The 21050-nt window shown below is 39.0% G+C and overlaps 2 protein-coding genes across 8 annotated transcripts in view; one reads left to right on the forward strand and one right to left on the reverse strand.

The window, feature by feature from the left end:
• The first annotated feature begins 53 nt into the window (after positions 1 to 53).
• On the forward strand, positions 54 to 7266 carry PSMG2 (proteasome assembly chaperone 2). 2 transcript variants are annotated; one of them, XM_023921363.2, is made up of 7 exons: positions 54 to 207; positions 1822 to 1993; positions 2796 to 2854; positions 3684 to 3802; positions 5075 to 5248; positions 6461 to 6581; positions 6925 to 7266. In XM_023921363.2, exons 1-7 carry the CDS (start codon positions 139 to 141, stop codon positions 7015 to 7017), a joined length of 807 nt encoding a protein of 268 aa, XP_023777131.2. In that variant the 5' UTR covers positions 54 to 138; the 3' UTR covers positions 7018 to 7266. The 2 variants fall into 2 exon arrangements, with proteins under 2 accessions (XP_023777131.2, XP_086749343.1); XM_086893217.1 differs by lacking the exon at positions 54 to 207 and adding an exon at positions 1030 to 1297.
• PTPN2 (protein tyrosine phosphatase non-receptor type 2) overlaps positions 4743 to 21050 on the reverse strand; it is a 41312-nt gene continuing 25004 nt past the window's right edge. For 2 of the 6 annotated variants that reach the window (XM_086893136.1, XM_086893111.1), the window contains exons 7-10: positions 20139 to 20297; positions 17513 to 17703; positions 15868 to 15969; positions 4743 to 5143 (exon numbers count right to left, since the gene is read on the reverse strand). In XM_086893136.1, coding sequence (XP_086749262.1) covers positions 5095 to 5143; positions 15868 to 15969; positions 17513 to 17703; positions 20139 to 20297 — 501 coding nt within the window. In that variant the 3' untranslated portion in view covers positions 4743 to 5094. Of the gene's footprint in view, positions 5144 to 10979; positions 11342 to 12017; positions 15970 to 17512; positions 17704 to 20138; positions 20298 to 21050 lie in introns of those variants that run through there. The other 4 variants (XM_086893144.1, XM_086893121.1, XM_086893131.1 and 1 more) reach the window with 2 other exon arrangements.

A 21050-nucleotide genomic window follows, 5' to 3' on the forward strand; every position in this document is an offset into this window, starting at 1 on the left:
GCCCCCTGGCGGCAGCCCGTGGGTGCGGCATCCGCGCCCGGCTTCCTTCCTTCCTTCCTTCCTTACCTCCCTCCTCCTTTCCTTCCTTGCTTCCTTCCTTTCTTCACTGCCTGCATCCCTCCTCCCTTCCAGGCCGGCATGTTCATTCCATGCGACCGCGGCGGGGGCTCCGCCGCCCCCGACTTTAAAGGCTTCACTCTGCTTATGGTGAGTCACGCTCCTGCTTCCCCTTTCCCCCGCCCTCGGTGGGTTTGAGGGGTCGCTGTCCCCGGTCCCTGTGCTGTGGGCTCCGCTCCGCTCCTGGGGGACAGGACGGACACGGGGGGCTCTGGTGTCTCTCCCTGCCCTGCCCGAGGGCCATCCCTGGGCACTTGGCCGTGGGATAAACGGAGAAGTCGCAGGGCAGGCGGTGTGCGTGGAATCTGTGGGGCGTTCTGCCGAGGAAATGAGCGTCTGGAGGGCTCTGTCTGCAGCAGAGCTTAGCTCGGTCTTCTCCATTTCTGTCAGCTTCTCTCCTCAGAACCCCGTGTTTGCCCCTGTCAAGACGATCCGTGCTGAGCCGCAACAGCTATGTTTTATTTTAGAGCCACAGCTATATGCTGTATCAGAGCTATAGCTGTATGCTGTTGCTCTAAAAATCCATGCGCCCTATGTGTTTTTACTGGATTTGCAGCACCCCTGGGTTGCCACTGCAATAAAAGCTTGGGATTTTTTTCATTTAGATGCGATAATGTAAAAAAAAAATGTAAAAAAAAAAAATGTAATCATTCTGCTACATTTACATATCGGATTAGGATTGTTTTAGGAAGTGTTTTTATCGCCTTCACACATGGTGTGACATCAGGTCATGTGCCCGATGTCAGTGTGGGGCGAGAGCTCCAGCGCAGGCTGCGGAGGGGCAAAAGCCGGCATTTCTCCCCTTGCCGGGTTAGCGGCAGGGAAGCCCATCGCTTCCCAGGGAGGGCTGCACAGCCCGCGATGACTGTGCAGGCTGCGCAGGAAGTCATTCCCGGTCAGCTGACAAGCAGCAGGAAACACATCACGGCCGAGCTCCTCGCGTGGGACTGAGGGGGAGCTGGGTGCCCGCCAGGGCGTGGGGACACCCAGTGCTGCCGCGGCCTCCTTCACCTTCTGTCGGCCTCAAATGCGGTGTCTTTCCGCAGTGGGCAGCAGCAGCAGTTCTTAGATTTGATTATAAATTAAAGGAAAGCAACCGAACGTTTTATGGTTGTCTTCCCGGATTAGTTTCTTTGGAAGGACAGACTCTTGACTTTCTCTTTCCGTGCCGTCATATTAGGTCAGTATATTAGATCAGTATCTGGCCCCTTTGATGATAACCCACAGCAATTCCTATGAAATTAATTTAAGGGCACCCTTATAATTTTCATCCTTAAAAAAATGAAAAACAACCTACTCTTGTCTATGGGTCAGTCTGAGATTTAGAGGCTTAATATGTAATACCAGCGCTGCATTTGGGCATCAAGTGAGGTTTGCCAGTCTCACATCAGTTGCATGAGTGGCTTTTACCTTCTCTCAATCCAAAAATGTGGGGAAGGAGGTAAGTTTCTAAGCTGTCCTTTCAGTTTACAGTGAGACAGGATTATTCACAGAAGTGGCCAGGATGTTTTTTGTCAGACAGGGACCAAATCCTGTATTTACCAATTCTTCTGATAGGAAACAGTCACCTTTGCCAGAGGATGAGCAGCCACTTTTAGAAATCATGCTTGACCAGATTTTAAGGAATTTAAGCTTTCACTATTTGAAGAGCACCTTATGCCGTCCATGAAGCACGCTGTAATTTGGTTCATTCTGTTACTTCAGCCAGCAGTGTCCGTGGGAAATGTTGGTCAGTTGGCAATAGATCTGGTGATTTCCACACTTGACATGACTAAAGTTGGTTACTTCTACACCGATTGCCTGGTGCCAATGGTTGGAAATAACCCATATGCAACAGCAGAGGAAAATTCAACGGAGCTGAGTATAAATGCTGAAGGTGGGTATTGAATGCTGAAGGTATTTGCAGGGGGCATAAGATGCAAGAATATCACATTTACCTTTTTGTTGTTGTTAAGTTTTGCTAATGTGCTTAAATGAAGGTCAATAATAACAGCTGCAAAAACCTATAGCTAGGAACATATTTACACTTCACAGAGGAAACAGTTGCTATTGTTATTTTGGAAAACAAATTTGACATTTGCAACCAGCAAGAAATGTTGATTTTGAGCCATATTGCAGTGCAGCCAAAACTCTCTGTGGTGTTAATCCAAAGCATTATCAAGTGTGCACATACTTAAAATAAATTATTAGAATACAAGTTTAATTTCTGATATAGAAGGATACTTATCCACTCTTCTTCCTTCCTACATACCTTTTTCCCTGTGTAATGTTTCTCCCACTCCCCCTACAAATTCTTAGTTTATTTCCCTATATTGATAATTGTATTTATTTTTTTACCCTCTTAAATCACAGAAATCTCAGAATAATCTGTCAGTCTTTGCAAAGATGCATACATTAGCTGCATCATTATAGGAGGCAAATCTTCATATAGCCTTCGTAATTCAATCCTTGAATTTAGTACAACTGAAACTAAGTCTGATGAAAATACAATGCACAGAAATATGTGTTTTTAACACAGTGCCAACTCACCTCTCAGCCTGTTATCAGGCTTTCTTATATAAATTGATAGCTGAAAGGTTTATTATCCTGGTTTGTAAATGAGGCAATTCTTGATATATTCAAACCCAGATCTCTTTCTCAGTTTCTGCTTAACAAGTGTTAATGATTTCTTCTTGTAGTGTACTCCTTACCTTCAAAGAAACTTGTAGTTCTGCAGATCAGGTCACCTTTTATAAAGGTATGTATTTTCATTGATTGTTCTTACTTCACTGTTTGGTTTGAATAGTTCTGCTGGCAAATATTAAGGGGTCTGGCAAAATTATTTTTCTGCTTCATGCTGTAACACCTTCTGCAGTTGGTACAGTTTTACTGATTTCTGCATTCACTGAGGGCTGAGGCTTTGCTTTTGTTTTTCCAAGCCCCACAACAGCTGCCTGTGTTGGTAGATTTTAGTGTAAATATCTCCTTAGTTAATAAGAGTCAAGAAAACAGGTCTGGGTTTTGATAGTTTGTTCTTTTTTTCCTTTACATTTATTGTTTTTGTGTGTTCTTTGTAACAGTTTTATTTTTTTGTGTGTGTGTGTCATACCAATTTAATTATTTCATAGTATTCTATATTCATTTTAACTGTGTTTGTTTGGTAAAAATTAGGAATTTAATATTTCTCATTAACTGGTCTGCAATTAGCTGTAATTTAAAATAAGCAGAATGGTATGACAGAAAAAAAAATTGTGGTGCAGTATTTTAGCAGTTCAAAGTGTGGAAAAAGACTGCTTGATTCTGCCAACCCATCTTGCTCTAAAACTTTTTCCTTTGCTATTAATGGCACAAAAAACAGGTGGTACTGTTGTTGTTGATGTGGTCTTGATAATTCTTATAATTCTACATATTGTTTTGCTTAAGTAAACAACTAGGCCAGTTCTCTGCTTCCTAATAATTTATCTGTGGCTGAAGACTAAGTGGATATGAAGAATAATTTACATCACTGCTAAACATTATATATAACACCTAGTATTGTTAAGGACACAGTAAATGTTTTACTTCTTTTTTTGTGTCTTTGCATAAAGAACAAGTACAGGCCATTCTGTGAAACCCTGCTTTCTTGGGTGAAGAGCAGCAAATATGCCAGGGTTGTCCTTCTGTCTAGCAGCCATGCGTACCAGCGTGATGATGAGCAACTTCTGGGGTATGTTTGTGTCCTTAAAAGACCTAACTGATGTTTCTGGGTGTTCTCGACTGACATATTTCCCTCTGCGTCCATGTAATGAGTACTTTTGGCAGGGTGCTTTTGCTTGCATGTGTACATAGGTAATAAAATGCTTAGTATGCTGTTATAACATGATTTCTGAATTTTCTGGGTTACTAGTGTCAAAAGTACTGATCAAATGAAAAGCTGTAAGTAAATTGCACTTGCCCTGCATTGCCTCAGTTTTAACTTATTGTGTCTGCAAGCAATGTGAGGGATTAACTGCTGACATACAGGTCAAATTTTTAACAGTTGATTGCAATATTGGTTTGCTTCTGGCATCTTTGTCATCATTCTGTGTTTGAAAGGTTTTCTTTGATACAGCAAGTTGTCATTCTTTTTTTTTTTTTTTTTTTTAATAGGAGGTTACCAGTTATTATTTCCTGGGAGGCAACTGCAACGTTGCAATATTTTTACTAGCTATTACCCATCCAAAAACCAGGCATGTCTTGCTGATTGATGACATCATAATTGGTGATTTAATGAGAAACAAATAAAACCAGTATTTCTGCAACTGTTATCTTCACTGTCTGCAAATGTATAGGGCCTCAAAGGAGGTTTAGATCTATGCATGTCCCAGATATAGTGGTAGATCCATACAATTGCAGGATGGCCAGCTTACATGGAATGAAATGAGGGGGACTGATAGTTATTTGATGAGGTCTAAGTCATAAGTTGTGATTTAAACCCTCCAAGCTCCCTCAGCACCACAGAACAACTACCTAATAGCAGATTTACTGAAGAGTGAAGGTAGTGCATTCAGAAAATACTTCTAACTTGACTAAAGTCCAAATGTATTAGTAGTGTGAGGTTACTAAAAATACTGTATCATGGTGAGTCTAAGTTTACCCTGACAGATTTTGAATTAATCACTTCAATCTGAAGGAAGAAAAAGCAAAATTTATTTGTAGATTATTTTAACAACCATAAGCAGTTCCCCCATATATGTGCTCAGGCATTTGGCACTTTCCAGTTATTTGAGCCTCTAAAAGGGTACCTAAGTTCTATTTGTGAAAGAAAGTTGAGTAGTTTGTACAGTTTTGGGGCCACAGACTTACTTTCTAACTTCGATCTGAAGAGGGAGAGAATGTTTGAGCAGTTCTTCCCTGCAGGTGTGAGGTCCTCAGTGCTTGCATCTTCTGTCTGCCACAAGTGATAACTGGGGCAGTGTCCTTCCTTGGCAGACTGAATGCATCCTTGACTTGTTTCTAGGACACCACTGCGCTACCTGCTCACACCTGATCTGGAGAAAGCAGTTGGAAGCCGCATGAAGGAGCTAAACTGGAAAGAAATGGAAAAAGTAGCAGCTTACCCTGGAATAAGTGATACAGACAAAGTTCTGCATATACCTGGAGGTGGCATCACAAAACTATTATTTACTGAGAGGTGAGTTGCCTAAAGATAAGCATAGAAAGATACCAGAAATCTTTTTTTTTAGTACTTGGGTACTTTAGTACTTTATTTTATAAACTGCTATGTTATAGAAAAAGTCCTTTTTGTAGAACAGGGCTTTATAGGAAAATAATTTCTTTCAAGTCAGGCCCATAATTAAGAGGAAGAGAAATAGGGACTCCAGAATCATAAAGTTAGAGTAAGATAAAAATGTAAGTGAATAGGCTAAAGGAAAATAATGTAGTCTAAATTTACAGTTATGCTCACAATCAATCTAGTATCTGATATTATCCAAACCACAATTTGTATGTAGTAGAATTCCTGTACCTGTGCTACTTTAACTAAAACTGTTTCCTGAGGTAAATAGTTGCAATGTCAGTTACACAGAAAACCCCAAAAACCCACAAACAATTCTAAACACTATGAATGAGTTATGATTTCAGGGCCAGCCAAAAAATTAGATGTGGGGGTTTTGTTAAAAGGTGCACACATCAGAAATTGTGCTGAAAGCTGAGTTTTTAAATGTTAGAAACTAACACCCATTTATAGCACAACTGTGTGGTTCTGCAAAAGATGGGTTGTGTCAGATGGAAAATTGACTTTTATTTTTTCATTATTACTTTTGACACCTGACCACACTGTTGCATTCAACATCAGCAAAGTTACTAATGCCATGCTTACCTTTATACTGACTTCAGTATGGAAACAATATACAATTGCAAGAGAAAAGACCTGCCAGGACTTGAGGTAAAAAAATTTAAAATAACCATCTTAATATCTCAATTAAAAAATGAGAACATTCTGAGTGAAGTAGTGATATACAGCCTGCAAAACTACTTGTTTACAATATACAGAAAGATAAGGAGTGATTGTATCAAAGGATGTGTATAAGCACCTCACCAGCAAAAAATGCAAACTAAGTATGTTAAAGGCCTGAATACTCTTGCAAGATGTAGGATTCCTGCCTTGCAAAGTAAAAGAAAATTAAAGAACAAATTTAAGACTAAGCAAAAGAGCATGAAGTGTGAAAATGCAATCAAGGAAATCTGGAGAGGAAAATATATATTATATATATTTCCATACATTTTTCCTTTTTGGTTTTGGCTTTTCACAAGATATATGCATATTGCTGCTGCTCTTAATACATAAATACAATTGTTGTGGATTGAAAAACAAAATATAAATGCATGCTCATTTTTGTTGCAGCTGTTCAGAGGGAATCCAAATGGCAGTTCTTCTGAAATTTTGCTCAGAAGGAGACAACATCCCTGATGCATTTGTTCTTGTTAACTATCTTAATGAATGGCTCCAGCTAATTAAAAGTGAAGTAAGTATTGTTTGATCCAAAGTTCTTGCTTTCATATTTTATATCAATTATTTTCATTTTTCTTCAGTCCAGATGGGTTCATTTTGGCCAAATAAAATATATAATTGTATTAAAATCTCACTGGGAGTTTCCCCACCTGAATAAACAAATCTGAACACCAGTTCTTTTGTTTGACAGGTGTGGGCAAAAATTGTGCAAAGGTTTGATGGAATTTTCTCTTCCAGTGCCTTTCTCTAAAGCAACCCACCGTGACACTGACACTCGTACTGCTGCCCATGATTTTAATACCTGTGCCAGTTACATCATTACTACTTAAAACTTAATTATTCTGGGTTTGTTGCAGAGCAACAATTCCACAGATCCTTCTTCACAGTGGAAGATACCGAGTTCTTGGCGCTTACTTTTTGGCAATGGTCTCCCACCTGCCCTCTTCTGATCAGCTCTGAACTCGCTGTGAGTTGCAGGTGTCCCTTGAGGTGATGATCACACAGTAATTGCCAAGGAGCAGGAGCTTGCTTTGGTGTCTACATAAATGCTTTATTTAAGAAAAATTTCTTTTGTGTATGTGGGTAGTTAAAGAAATTAAGGTAACTTTCACCAACTCACCAAAGAAATACGTTTTGTACAGTTGTTTACTGAGTGACTTTGGTTGGAAGTTTTTTCTAATAAAATATTTTTTAAGAAACCTTTTTCCCTGGTTAAGTGTTACTGCCATGGACAAGCTTAAGGTGCTCCTTTTTAATGCCATTGAGAACTGAGTGATATGTAGGCATAGATTTTATTGGAAGATAAAACCCTACACTTACACCTCATCTGTGGATTTTAACTTTTTTTTCAAGACTTCCTGGTGAGGTAAGTGAAAGTCCGAAGTGATCTGGTTTTGCCTTCTTTTCCCAAAGCTGTTGTGGTAGCTTCAACTAGGGAGACTGCAAGCAGTGTAACAGCCTGTTCTGTCTTTTCTGTCTGCATAGAGTCATAGAATAGTGTGTGTTAGAAGGGATCCTGAAGATCCTCTAGTTCCAACGCTGCTGCTGTAGGCAAGGACACGCTCCACTAGACTGGGTTGCTCAGAGCCCCAGCCAACCTGGTCTTAAACACTTCCAGGGATGTGGCATCTACAACTTTTCTCGGCAACTTGAGCCTGTGCCTCACTACCTTACAGTAAAAAATTTCTTCCTAAAATCTAAGAGGTTTTCCCTCTTTCCTCCCTTTAAAGCATCACCAACAGAACACTTTCCTGTCACAAAGTTACTCTGAACATTTTGTGCATACTTTATAGCAAACATAAAAAGGATTACCAAACTGACTGGTCAGATTAACAAATATTCTGAGTGGTGTATTACAAAAGAAATATGCAAGAGTTCCTCCTAAATCAAACTACAATACTTAGCATTAATGAAAATACTTGCACAAAGCACACTCTAATAATTTTGCCATTTTCCTAAACCTACTCTTAGTTTGAAACCAGTTCCCTTTATACTTTCACTACATGCCCTTGTAAAATGTCCTCCTCCAGCTCTCTTGTAGGGTCCCTCTGGGAACCGGAGGCCACAATTAGGTAACCCCTGAGCCCTCTCTTTTCCAGGCTTCTATTTCCAGACTTCTAGTTCCATTTCCAGAAGCTGCTAAGATGCTGAAACGAAAGCTTTCTAGGTCAATGAGCCTTCTAGATTGAACATTAATACAGTGCTCTGAAATAAAAAGAAATCAGGGAACCTTGCCTGATACCAGGCAGTCTGGTATCTGTGCATTTTACAGGCTTAGTCTGAGACAGCAGTTGTGTGATGGACAGTTCACATGTTCAGTGTTTGTCGTGGTACTTGCTGCACTATAGCATTTAGCTATGTGTTCAATTTTGACCTTTTAGAAGTGCTTTATCACAGCCGATTTAAAAACAACTTCAGATCATGGATGGTCAATTTTAGAGTTGAGACATGAGAATTAACCAAAATACATTTTTAGGAGTTCCCACAGGTATCCAGACTGGTAAGCTGGCAAGTCAAAATGCAGATGCAGTCAGGGAATGAAACAAAAGGCCACGTGTAGCACAAGGCTAGTCTGATAAGCCTAAAGCTAGTTGGAAAAATAACCATATTCAAATTAAGCCAAGTGACTACGAAGTGTATACAGAGCAGGAGAGCAAATTAAGTCTTGAGGGACTGAAGGACCAGACAGAAGCAATGAAAGGGGTGTTCTTTGCTTCACAATGCTTTCCTTAAGTGAGTCATAGATGCTCACTACCTCCTCAAGAGCAAAACCTTGAGAAGGGAAAAAGAGAACACTGGGAATACTTTCTGAAAGAGAAAATCCTCAGGGCTTTCCTATTCCCTGTGAAGAAGGTAGAGGGCAGTCAGATTCTTGCGAGAAGAACAAGGACGCAGCTTCTCCAAGGCCGGCAGTTCTGCGGGCGGCGCTGCCCTTGGCCCTGAGCCACTCCTGCCTCCAGTGCCCCGGACAGGCAAGCGCAGTCCCTGCACACATTAAAACTTTCCTGCAGGACAAGGCTGCACCTTTGCTGTGCTGTTCAGATGGCTAGCAAAAGTAAAAACACCTCTGCAACACTGCCCTTGAGCATGGGGAAATAAAATGGCAGTCAGTAAATCACAGCTTGTTCACTTGGAAAAAAAACCCTTTCACAAGTCTGATCACTTTAACCTCACTTCGTTAAAGGTTACAAAGACACACTCACTTGGTCCTTTCTCTCCTCTTCCTTCACTTGTTAAAATACTTTCCCAACAGTAGTCATGAAGCGGGGCCTGTGTAGAAATAACCACACAAGTACACAGGTCTGAAAGCAAGACTTCTCCTGTCACAAGACAGCACTCAACAAACCCCAACACCACCCTGGTTTTGGTTCTACCCTGATCTGCTTTGCCGGTTCATTGAGTTGGCTGACATCAACTTTATTCCAGCATCTCAGTAGCTGAAAACGATGTAAAAACTAAGGACAATCAGCATTTTTATTAGGATACTCAGCTGGCTATGCCCCACAAGATAAACTAGTTGTATGTCATAGCAGCAGGTAGAATAAGGCACAGGAACATTTCTAGTAGTCATGCACTGTATGCTTACTCACAGCTCTGAAAATAATGAAAACCTAAACCATAGCTAAGGGTAAAAGGCATGAATAGCTGAGAGCTTTATCCAAAGATGTCCCAAGTGGTATAAACAGGCCCTGTTCCTGTAATCAACAATAGCAGTGTTTGTTGCAGTGGTTTTGGCAGAGCTTGATCCTTTGCTATAAACACTCCTAGTTTCACAGCTGCACCATCTTGAACATTAAATCTGAATCCAGTCACAATGTTGTTTTTTCCTTCAGCATAGGCTCAGAACAGTGGTAATGATGTAAAGAAAAAAAAAATTGGACCAACTAGACTGGCAATTTAGACTATTTCAGGATGGTGTCAAGTGTGTCTTTAGCTCAAGTAATAGCATTAAGTACTCCCCTGCTTTGGCTTCCCCTTCAAGTTCAACACAACTCTGAATATGACTGCTTTCATGAATGGGTCTCAAGACCAAGTTTGGTAAAATTTCAGGCTGCTGCCTTTTTTAGCAAAAACTGTCTGAGTTGGCCTAGATTTCCTCCTCTTCCACACTTCACTTTCAGTAACTATATGACTTGTACAAAAACCTGTTAAAAATATGCAAGGTGCAAATTCCATGCAGAACATCACCACATGCCAGTTTAGACAGTCACAGAAAATATATAGTTCTGTGAGTTAAGGTTTATCTGAAACCATCAGAGAACAAATGCAGAATGGAGATCAACTCTGTTACAGAAAGCACAGGGCTGAAAACCCTCCTGGCCTCATTGGAAGAACTCCTTTAAGCAGCACTCTGCCTTATCCATTTCCAATCCATCCTGACTACATCAAGAACACTGACAGAATGTGGGAGACATGAAGGAAAATACTGTACATAGAACACACAGCAATGGCACAATCCAAAACCTGTTTAATTAGACACCATTGACTTTTGTGCGCTTCATTTTTGTTCCTCAGCTCCCATTAACTACGCACGATCATGGGTCAAGAGAGGCAAGGTTTTCCCTCTTTCCTCCCTTTAAAGCATCACCAACGGAACACTTTCCTGTCACAAAGTTACTCTGAACATTTTGTGCATATTTTATAGCAAACAAAAAGGATTACCAAACCGACTGGTCAGATTAACAAATATTCTGAGTGGTGTATTACAAAAAGAAATGTGCAAGAGTTCCTCCTAAATCAAACTACAGTACTTAGCATTAATGAAAATACTTGCATAAAGCACACTCTAATAATTTTACCAATTTCCAGTTAAGACAGGTAGCAGGAAACCTTAAGGCAAAACCCTTCTTTTTCCACAACACACACTCTTAACAGGTTCTCCCTAACACAACGCGCACAAAACAGCACATCATCAATTTAAAAAAATATTTAATGCTGCCAAAAAGTATAAAAATACAATAAGAATGGCAGTACAAAACAAAATACTTCCTAATTTATTTCTTTTACATCTTTCTACATTAATACAGGCATTATAAAAACAAAAGATGGCATATTATTTTGTTTTGCAAAGTGGCACACGCTGCTGGTGGTCTTCATCCCCTCGGTGCAGTTTACGCTGTAAACAGATAACTGAGGTCTTCTTGGTACTTAACAGACCTCACTTTTTGTTCCCGAAGAGGGGGGTCATGTCTCGCTTTGCATGTCAATAATTTGCAGTTTATAGCTGCAGAATATTCACAAGTCTCGAAGGCTTAGGTGTCAGTCAGTCTCGGCCTGCGACATACAACCAAAAGAAAGTCACCGATTCAGTACAGAGTACGGGGATAAAAAACAACAACAAAAAGAAGAGCTAAGAACTGACAGTGGGTTTGCAGCTCGCTGTCAACACCAAACAGCTTCTCATGTGCTCCCTGCAGCAACTACTGCCTCTGATCAGCTACTCTTGGAAAGTCGTTGCTTTTCCAGAACATATTTCAATGTTACAGTATAAGGCACATCCTTGCTGGAGAGTCTCAAGCACAGGTCTCAGTTCAGCAAACCACTTCCTCACACATGTAACTATAAGCACTGCAGAAGTCTCCTTGGGCCTCAGAGGGACTGTAGCAGGCTACATCTCAAGACACATCACCTCTCACAGCTCTGGAGGCAAATTCTGCTACAGCAGCTCAAAAGTAACTGTTTCTAGGAAGAAGATTTCCTGTACTGAAAAAGACAACCCAGCACTAGACATTTTGTTCTTAGGCAAGGGAAGGCTCTACTCCCAGAGTCTACAGAAAAAGACCTTGGTGTTCACAGCACCACGTCCCCAAGCTACTACAGGTAAAATGCGTCTGAGTTCTGCAAGCACTACGCTGATTCATAAAGCAGCTTTCCTTCACCAGTTATGACACACTGAAAGAGGGCTTCCAAGTATTTATCCTTCCAATTTAAATAAAGACTCCGACAGAAATGCAATTTTGAACATGTTTTATTTTTTGTACATAAAAATGAAAGACTGACTTAAAACTTTGGGGGCAAACAAAAAGGCCCAGGAAGACTACTGTGTATCACGTCACCTTTGCAAATACCGTCCTCTGGCTTAAGCCACTCGGCCCTGCAGAAGACTTCCTCTTTTGTCATTTTTAATTTAGTTTCTCGTGCAGTCCTCAAGTGTCTCAGGTTTTACTATAATGCCAAACAGCAAACTAAATAATTTGGTTTACATTCATTAAACATAAAGCTAACCAGGCTTTTTCATTGCCTGCATGAACCAGTCACACATACATGCATACACATTTACGCCTCTTCCCTTTTCAGGGGGACATAAACTGATGTCAGTAAACCATAGTACTCGAGGTTTAACAGAATAAGCCACATTTCACTGGCAACATCTCACTTCCATGACAAATCCAGAGTTTTTTTCCAAATTGCTATTTCACACTGAATTAAATTATTTTACTTAATACATTTCAAGGAAAATACAGATGTACCGTCACTAAGTGGACTGTCCCTGCACCAAGAACACAAATAGGAAACCTAGAGGATTAATTCCAATCTTGCAAACCCCTTGCAGTGGAGGTCCAAATGTTTGCTAGGTATTTTTTTATGAAAATGTGCATGATTTGTACATAAGTGTTCATCTGAGAGTCAAACATTGTTTAATCAGAGATGCCCACTATGCATCAAATATTTTGACTGATGCATTTCCAGAGAAGAGAGGAAAAGCCAACACAGTAACATTCTGAATTGAGCCCAATGACATTTTAGAAGTAGCATGGGACCAGCCAACAGTTTGCCAGAAATCAAGGAGGGGTCAGAAGGCATGTCCTTCAATTTCACCCTTTAAGCATTTCCTATGATAGAGGTGACTGGGATTGATAGTTCTTCATTTTGGCCCATATTTGTTCCTATTTCACATCCAAGCTGTGCAAAACTGCTGCAAATTTAAATCCTCCAGAATAATAAAGTATCACAAGGGCTTAGTGTGCAGCAAGGAAAGCAATCCTCCAGATTTTGGGTTTTAAGGGTTTGTGATGGACCAGAAAGACTTTTATCCAAATTATTTCCTGGAATGTACAAAGAGACCAATCATTTGATTTTCCTTACTATTCTCATACTATCATGAACAATTCACTGTTCAAAATAGTTTTGTCCAAGGCTTGTACTGGTTCATCCTCCTTAAATTCTTAACAGTTAAGACTCCCAAGGTACTTGCAATCACAGAACCAAACTTTTACAGAACAACTGCTGAATGTGCAAGTCCTGCTTTATTGCATCAAGAAGGTAACAGAGTGTGAGGTGATCTGAATTGGCTGCCCCCTGCCCCACCCTGAACTGAGGAATGCTTACTCAGGGATCAAGAAAACCGAAAAGCCAGGATTTAGAAGATGGAATCAAGAAAAAAAAAATCAAGTGACAACTTGACAAGCTGTAGTTAAAGCTCAGTGCCTGTAGGTTACTGGTAGCCCAGGAAATCCTCCTCATGCCAAAAGAAGGGCAATAAATGACAGTGTGGTATCAGTCCAAGTTTCGCCTGCACTTTTTCCTTAGCTGCTTTTAAGTATCTAGAATAAAATCTGGAATATTTCTGTTACAAAAGCATTTAAATTACATTCCATGCATTTTTCCATAACCAAAATATCTTTATAAGGCACATACATTTACACCTACTATCAGTTACAGCTGATGCTGAAAAACCTGTCCTCAATTTAAAAGAAAAAAAATCTTTTGACAGTCTTCTTGCTGGCTGAAAGTTACTGTGGTTGCAAAAATTGTGAAATGTCTTAAAATACATGAGCTGCCTGCCTGTGCTATGTCCAGCAGTCAGCTGTCCCAGCAGTCATTTTGCTATTCAAGCTGCACAGTTGGTCAGCAATACCATGGAACAAATTGTCTTGTTCTACTGATGCACAACTTCCTGAATCCAGTACTCCATGAAACTACACTTATTTTCCTCATTTGGACCCTTCAGCTTTTGTTTACTATACAAACAACATAGTCCAGAATAGTATCAGCTATTGTGAAATGAGAATTTTAAAGAGTAAACTGTACTTAGCTCTGTGTAGTAAATGTCAGAGTAATTGAGCCCCATGCCTCATAAGTGACTATCAAGCTTGGACATACTGGAAAATTTTGAAATCAATTCCTTTGAATAAGGAGCAAATTATCATCCAGCTCTTTTGAGTATTTTTCAGCAGTACATCCAAAAAGTGCTTTACAAAATGGGGGAGGGGGTGGAAGAAAACCCCCAAGACCCCACACCCAACAGAAAACAACCAAGCTTAGAAAACGGAATGAGAAAATAGACCTTCTCTGAAGTTACCCAACAAGGCAATGCTTGAATAAATAAAACTCCTGTTTCAAAGTACAATCCAATCCTACAAATTACTAGTTCCCAACTTGAACAAGAAACTACATTCAGCCATATACCATCTCTGTATTTAAAGGTAATTTAAAGGGCAGAAAGTGGTTCGTGTTGAATTACTATTTAGAAAGTGTTACTACCCAAGTAATGGAAAGGGAGTGCTCAATAATTTTAAAGGGGCTGTAGGAGATACTCCCAAAATATTAGTCATCAATTGTTTTACTAGCATGTCTCTAATATAGTGCTGGGGAACTTGAGCAACAGTTCTAGACTTTGTGAAGCTACCAAAGTGGCCCATACAGCTGAAAACACTGGGTAAGGCAGAACACTACCTACATTTCTTTTCTGTTAGAGCCACCCTTGGAATTCCAAATGCCATTTCCTTTGATGTGTTTTCTACAACTATTACTGATGAATTCTTTTTGTTCTTTCTAACAATTAAAATCTATAGACACACAAAACATTATGTTTTACATTTAATGGAATGTAACTTGAACAATGTTGGCCTTCAAACAGTAGCTGAAGTCTGAATACATTAATCAACAGCATGACTTTCAGTGGGGGCTAAGTTCTCAAAAGCCTTAAAAAAAAATCCAAGTCTTACTTAAATAATGAAAACTATAAAAAATAAATAAGGAATGCAAATTAACAGAGTAGAAATTGCCAAGTGCTCCATCAGACCCCTAGCTGCTCATTTCAAACTGGAGAGTCAAATATGGGGAATGGTTGCACTATTCTTTTCATGCACAAATTATAATAACATTTAGTTTCAAAATGAAATTCTTTTGGTCAGAAATCTGTACAAACTGAGTTTTTAAAAGTACAGTGAACTACAAAAAGATTAAATATGCAATTATAAAATATATTTATCCTAGGTTGTAAGAATATAAAATGTTTATGTTCATGTCACTAGTACATTACACATTACACATATTTAAGGATAACTTCTTTGCATTAATAATGTAAATGATACAACACTGTTTATTGCTTATGTCAGGCATGTAAATTTAAATCCAGACAGCCTTCAGTAGCTAAACCTCCATGGTTCAGCATTTGTTCAAGATCTAGCAGAACACCATTTTAAAAAGTGTATGAACAGTTGCAGCAAGTTTGTACCTGCTCATATTAAACAAAAAACATCAATTCTGTGGGGGGCAGCGGTTCGCTTTTCTAAGTACCTGCATTGGAAAGTCCTGAGATGTCGACATGAGATCAAGTTTACATCCCTTCTCTATTGTATGTAACAGTCTGTACCCATTCCAGGAATAAGGAGTTTATGCTTAAAGTCACACCCCTAATCATTACCTTCCAGCAAAATTAGCTGTTGGAGCAGTCACACTTACTGTTCACTTACAAGGAATGTTCTTGAAAATACATTTTCCAGCAAGAATAAGCACCAACTAAAATCAGTGTACCAAACCCAATCTTAGTGAGAATAGGTTTCCAGTATAACCACCTTTTTCTTTTTCTTTCAGTCTCATTTAGCTTCTGCTTCATCTGCTGCAGCTTCTGTGCTGTGTTTGCTCTTCTATCCTCCCGCAGTCGTTTTCGTACAGAACTTAAAAAGAAAAAAAGGTGAATCTTACACTGAAGAATGGGAAAAAAAGGCTATTATAATATTAAAACAAACCTCTTTCCAACACTCCCAACAGTTAACCAGCAATAGCATATGGCAGCAGTATATAAAATCTGAACCAAGCAATTTTTTATTATCTTTTAACCACCTTGACGTAGAGAGTTTCAGAAAGTGAAGCCTCACAAATAAGTAAAGGACAGATGTAAAGATGTACATGGTATTTCAGCTACGAGTTTGACAGAGAACAGAATTAGTTAAATTATCTGAGCTGAGTCTTTCACCCATCTGTGACCTCATTTGGTGGCTGAAATGTTTTGTGTGGAGGCTGCCTTTATATGCAATGCCAGGTACCACATGCAAGTGTCACAGTATTTAAACAGGTGCCTCCACTGCAGAGTTCACACCAGTGTCAACAATACACTGACTCCAACCCCGACTCACAGCTCCATGCAGGTTTAATAGTACTCATCTCAGGATGCAAACCAGATCTTGATATAGGACACACAAAAAACCCGAATTCCCTGGGTTACATTAACAGGACAACCTTGTAATTTGTGTCTCCAGAAGTGCCCTCACAATCTCTAAGTCAGCATAACTGACTTACTTGACTATAACTTACATAACTCTGACTGACTTCTAACACATACCCATACCCTCACTCCTTCTTGTGAGAGGCTCCTACAGAATTGCTGTCATTCTCTCTCAAAACACTCATGAAGACAGAAAGAAACTCATTGGGGCATTTGGTGAGCCAGTTGTTATTCTGGAATTCCAGCCTAGCTACACTGAACTGCTGTGTTTCATCTCAGGCTGCAGCCCTTTGGGACAGACCCTGCCTCCTTCTGTGCACCACATGGCTCAGCTTGGCACAGCCCTGACCCAGTTTCTGGATTTCTGGCTATGGATCAACATTTGGCAACCCACATGTGGGAAGGCCCAGCTGACACAGTGCTCAGTCCCAGCTGAGGCATCAGCACTCCTAAGAAAAAGGCAAATTCACCTGACACAGCTAAATCACAGGAACCTACTCACAGCAGGTAGATTTAACATGAGCAGAGGCTGGAACATACATGACTCCAATGATACAACTTCAACCACTACACAGAAAGCAGTATGTGGTAAAACCTTTGTGTTTCTGAGGAACCATTATTTTTTGAAACATAAGTTAGCATTGTATTTAAAAATCAGCATGAAATTATGCTGGACAATTTTAGGACCTCATTCACACTTCACAGTGAAGTTCACTGACAATCTGTTAAGAAAATGCATTCAAAGTGTGAGGCCTAGCTGCTTCAGTTGGAGACATTTGCTTTCCTTCTTTTGATTCCTGAACAGTAAAACCGTATCACAAGGAATCATTGAGATGGTATTTTTAAAATCATTAAATAAGTCAGTCAAATACCACCTGTTCTCCCTTGCTACTGCAGAAAGATCTTGAATGTTTTTTACAGTAAGAAAAGCAGATAATAGTTCAGCCTTTTGAGATAGTGTATCTGCCTTTTAAAAGTTTCTTTATCTTGCCTACTTTTCAATGTTCCCATCTGTGATATCTTGAACTTTAGTGGACAGGTCAGTGTTTATTTTCTCCATCTGATCTTTGTTCTCCAGGCCTATGCTGTTCCCATTGTACTTCTCTGTGGTTACTTTGACTGGGTGTGGAGGAGACTGCTCGGAACTTGGTGCTTGGTCCTCCTTAGAGAGCTCCTTCCATCGTTTCTGAAAACAAGGAGAACATATTTCAAACATTCCCCTAATATTAAAGGGCCCCCTTGCCAGGACGTCTTCCAAAAGAACAGTCACATTAAGTAGATTAAAGGAACTACCGGATCAAGAAAAAAAGTGCTAGATGAAGAAATAAAGTTAGGTCAGCATATGTCTTCTCCAGCAATCATCAATGATCCCTTTTTCTATTTCTCCAGGATGGTGCCACTGCAAAGGCATGAGGCCTCTACCTTCAGGGAATGTACTGGCCACAGCAGCTCCACAATTAGGAAGCATCCTGTCTTATCAAATCCTGCACTGTCCAGCACTTCCCACCTCCCTCTACTTGCTACAGGCCTTATCAGTGCTCTTATCTTTTATGGCTTCAAAATACAACAGGACCTTGTATAAAAGAACTGCCTAAAAAGAGACAACTGGGAAAACTTAACAAAAAGTTATCTATATCCAAGTCATAGCCTACTATTTCACCTAGTGGCCCATAAGCCCAGAGATCTACTGCATCATAAAACAGTTATTCACCTTGTTTTGGGAATTAATCTGAAATGAGATGGAAAAAAAGAAATTGGAAGTAAACCTGATTTGATAGATCTCTGTCCTAATGGGTAACTGTCCTAATGATAAATAGTCTGAAGGACTTGCTAGAATAAAATTTCATGAAAAACAGTGCATGGGAAGGAAAATAATAAGCCCTAAAAACCAATCACTTCTTTTCTCACACAAATCAGCCAATGCCTATAAAGACACAGAATACCTTGAAGGAAAAAAAAAAAATCAGTTACTTGTAAGTCTGTGGTAAGGTAGATGAACTGAAAATTGAATCTTACCAAAACCAGTAATAGACTCCTGTCTGTGGAGTGCTGGTCTAAACTAAATATCAAACTCAGAGAATGATATAAAAAACAGCTACTTATAAATGGACAGCTGGCAAAATGAGTTTTAACAATGAACTGAATCCTCCGCTGCAAGCGCATGTTGTGTTTGCACAATTTACTGATTTCCAAAATCCAAGGAGACATCAGAGATGAACATTCTGGCTAATGTTAAAAAAGACAGGTGTTCAATAACCTCAGGCCCTCTCCATCACTAGCAGAGAGAAGTGAATACCTCTCACACTCTGAAGAGTACAACCATTCCTTATGGAAAAGAAATTACCTAGCTGACCTTGAAAGGAGAAATATGCTTTTTGAGCACTGCCCATTGATTTTCTGCACATCATGCTGAGGCCTAAAGAGAGAAGCACCAGGACAAATGCCTGCACTGCAGGAAATAGTGATTTAAGTAAGATACCTGAACAATCATAACAAGAAAAAGAGAACAAATGAGAAGAGTGCCTTCCTAGGCATTCTCTTACTATGAATAAATAACACTTGAAAGTGACAAGCAGTATTCTGAGCTGACAATGCTCCCTTGTATCCAGAAGTAAAAAGTCCTGTGACCTAGATCAGTAAGTGTGGGAACCAGAGCTGCTTGATTTGGAGCATGGCTTTAAAAAAAAAAAAAAGCAGAAAAATATTACTGGACACAATACCTCATACCACCAGAAACAGCTTCCACAAAATGAAGAGACTAAACTGCCGTTAGCATTAGGATGAATCATGAAGTCTTCTAGACATATGGCACAGGTGTCAGACCAGCAGCACACTATCTAGGTGTTGACTAGCAGTTGTGTAAAATTATTTCTTTGTTTACACAGCAAGTCAAGAAACATTTGTTAAAGGGAAGAATCAGACTGCTACCAATACCACAAAGAAAGGAAATGTGTTTTAGCTTACCTGCTCTATTTGTGATTTTAAGGAATCAATAAATTAAAAAAGCCCTAACATATGAAAGCAGAATTAAATGTGTTTCAAAGCCTCTCCTTCCAGTTCTTCCTCCCACCTAGCCCCAGTCACTTAACAAAGCTGTAAACTGTTATGTTTGCAAGCCACAATGATTAAACAGTGAGATTTGGTAATCTCTTTGCACCCAAAATCATTATATTTGGCTAGACTGTACTAACGGTAACACAAATTTTAAAGGCTATGAAGAAACAAGGCAACTTTAACAATAAATATTATCTGTAGCATCAGACAATTTACCTACTAGGAAAATATCAAATATCAAGAAATTCTAATACTATCTTCAAAGTTATACTGGGCATTACTTTCCCTTTTTAGTATTAAAAATATCAACTGAACTTTTTTTAAAAAAAAACATTTGGACAGACAAATTATTTTTATATTTTGTCTAAGAGAGGATATATACACACAGGGTTAGAAGTTTAGTTTGATGGAAGGCACTGAACATATACCCTTTGATATCTCCTAGGCATCTACTGAAAAAAGCTAATTATTTAAATCACACAGAATTACATGTTTTAGAATAATCTGGAGCTTATTTTTTACTACTGTTGCAATCTGCTGTTCAAATACATGGAGCTAAACATTTACCTGTATAGTTGAATCTCCCATTATGAATTTTGCTCCTTCTATTACAGCCATATATGAAAATCTTAGTTGATCAGGAGTCTGAATAAGTCCCATTCTATATTTTCTCATATCCAGTAATACCTTCTTAATATCTACAGAAAATGGGTCTTTTTTCTCCATCTGTAAAGCAAGAATTACATTACGTTGAAAAGTGTCATGGTATATAAAAAATAATTACAAGTAAAAATTAGTCATAAAATTCAATCTAAAAATTAATCTCCCCGTATTATGCTTCTATTAGTTATATGGAAGATTAACATCTAAAATAATTTCTACTTAGTTTTTGAAGGAAAAATAAAAACCATCTAATGAAAACTTACTATGAACAAATCAAGGATCGTATATTAAACAAATAAATTAGTACCCTAACATTAAGTCATAAAATTAAGACATTTAGATATCCTCAATTTTATTCAGGCTTGTATTTGAACTTTGAAATAGGACTATAAGAATCAGAGCTGTAAAGTAGTATTTCCTACTGCTTCTGAATAGAATTGCAATTCAGACTGACTGACTATGGCAGAAGTACATCTTATTTTTCTCTCTTTTTCCTTATTTTAAGCAGAGCCCCAAACCAAAGCAATGCATATATTTGTCCCCGCATTACATTTGCAGGGTGTTTTTGAAGTACATTTGCATCAACATCTACCCCTGTGTTTTTCAAAATGCATAAAACCAAAGAAAAACTGAAGTAAAAAACCCAACAAGAAATAAATTGAGAGGGTCTAACCAAACCAGAAAATGTGTCTCTTGTAATTTAACTGAAATCCTTTTTCAGTTAAACCGGTGCTGTCTTTTTCACTATTACCAAGCACAAGGAGAAAACTCTGTGTCTGGACTTTCAAGTCCAACAAAAATTTTAATTTATTTAAA

The sequence above is a fragment of the Cyanistes caeruleus genome, chromosome 1 (assembly GCF_971803275.1).
Source record: "Cyanistes caeruleus chromosome 1, bCyaCae1.hap1.1, whole genome shotgun sequence".
NCBI lineage: Eukaryota > Metazoa > Chordata > Aves > Passeriformes > Paridae > Cyanistes > Cyanistes caeruleus.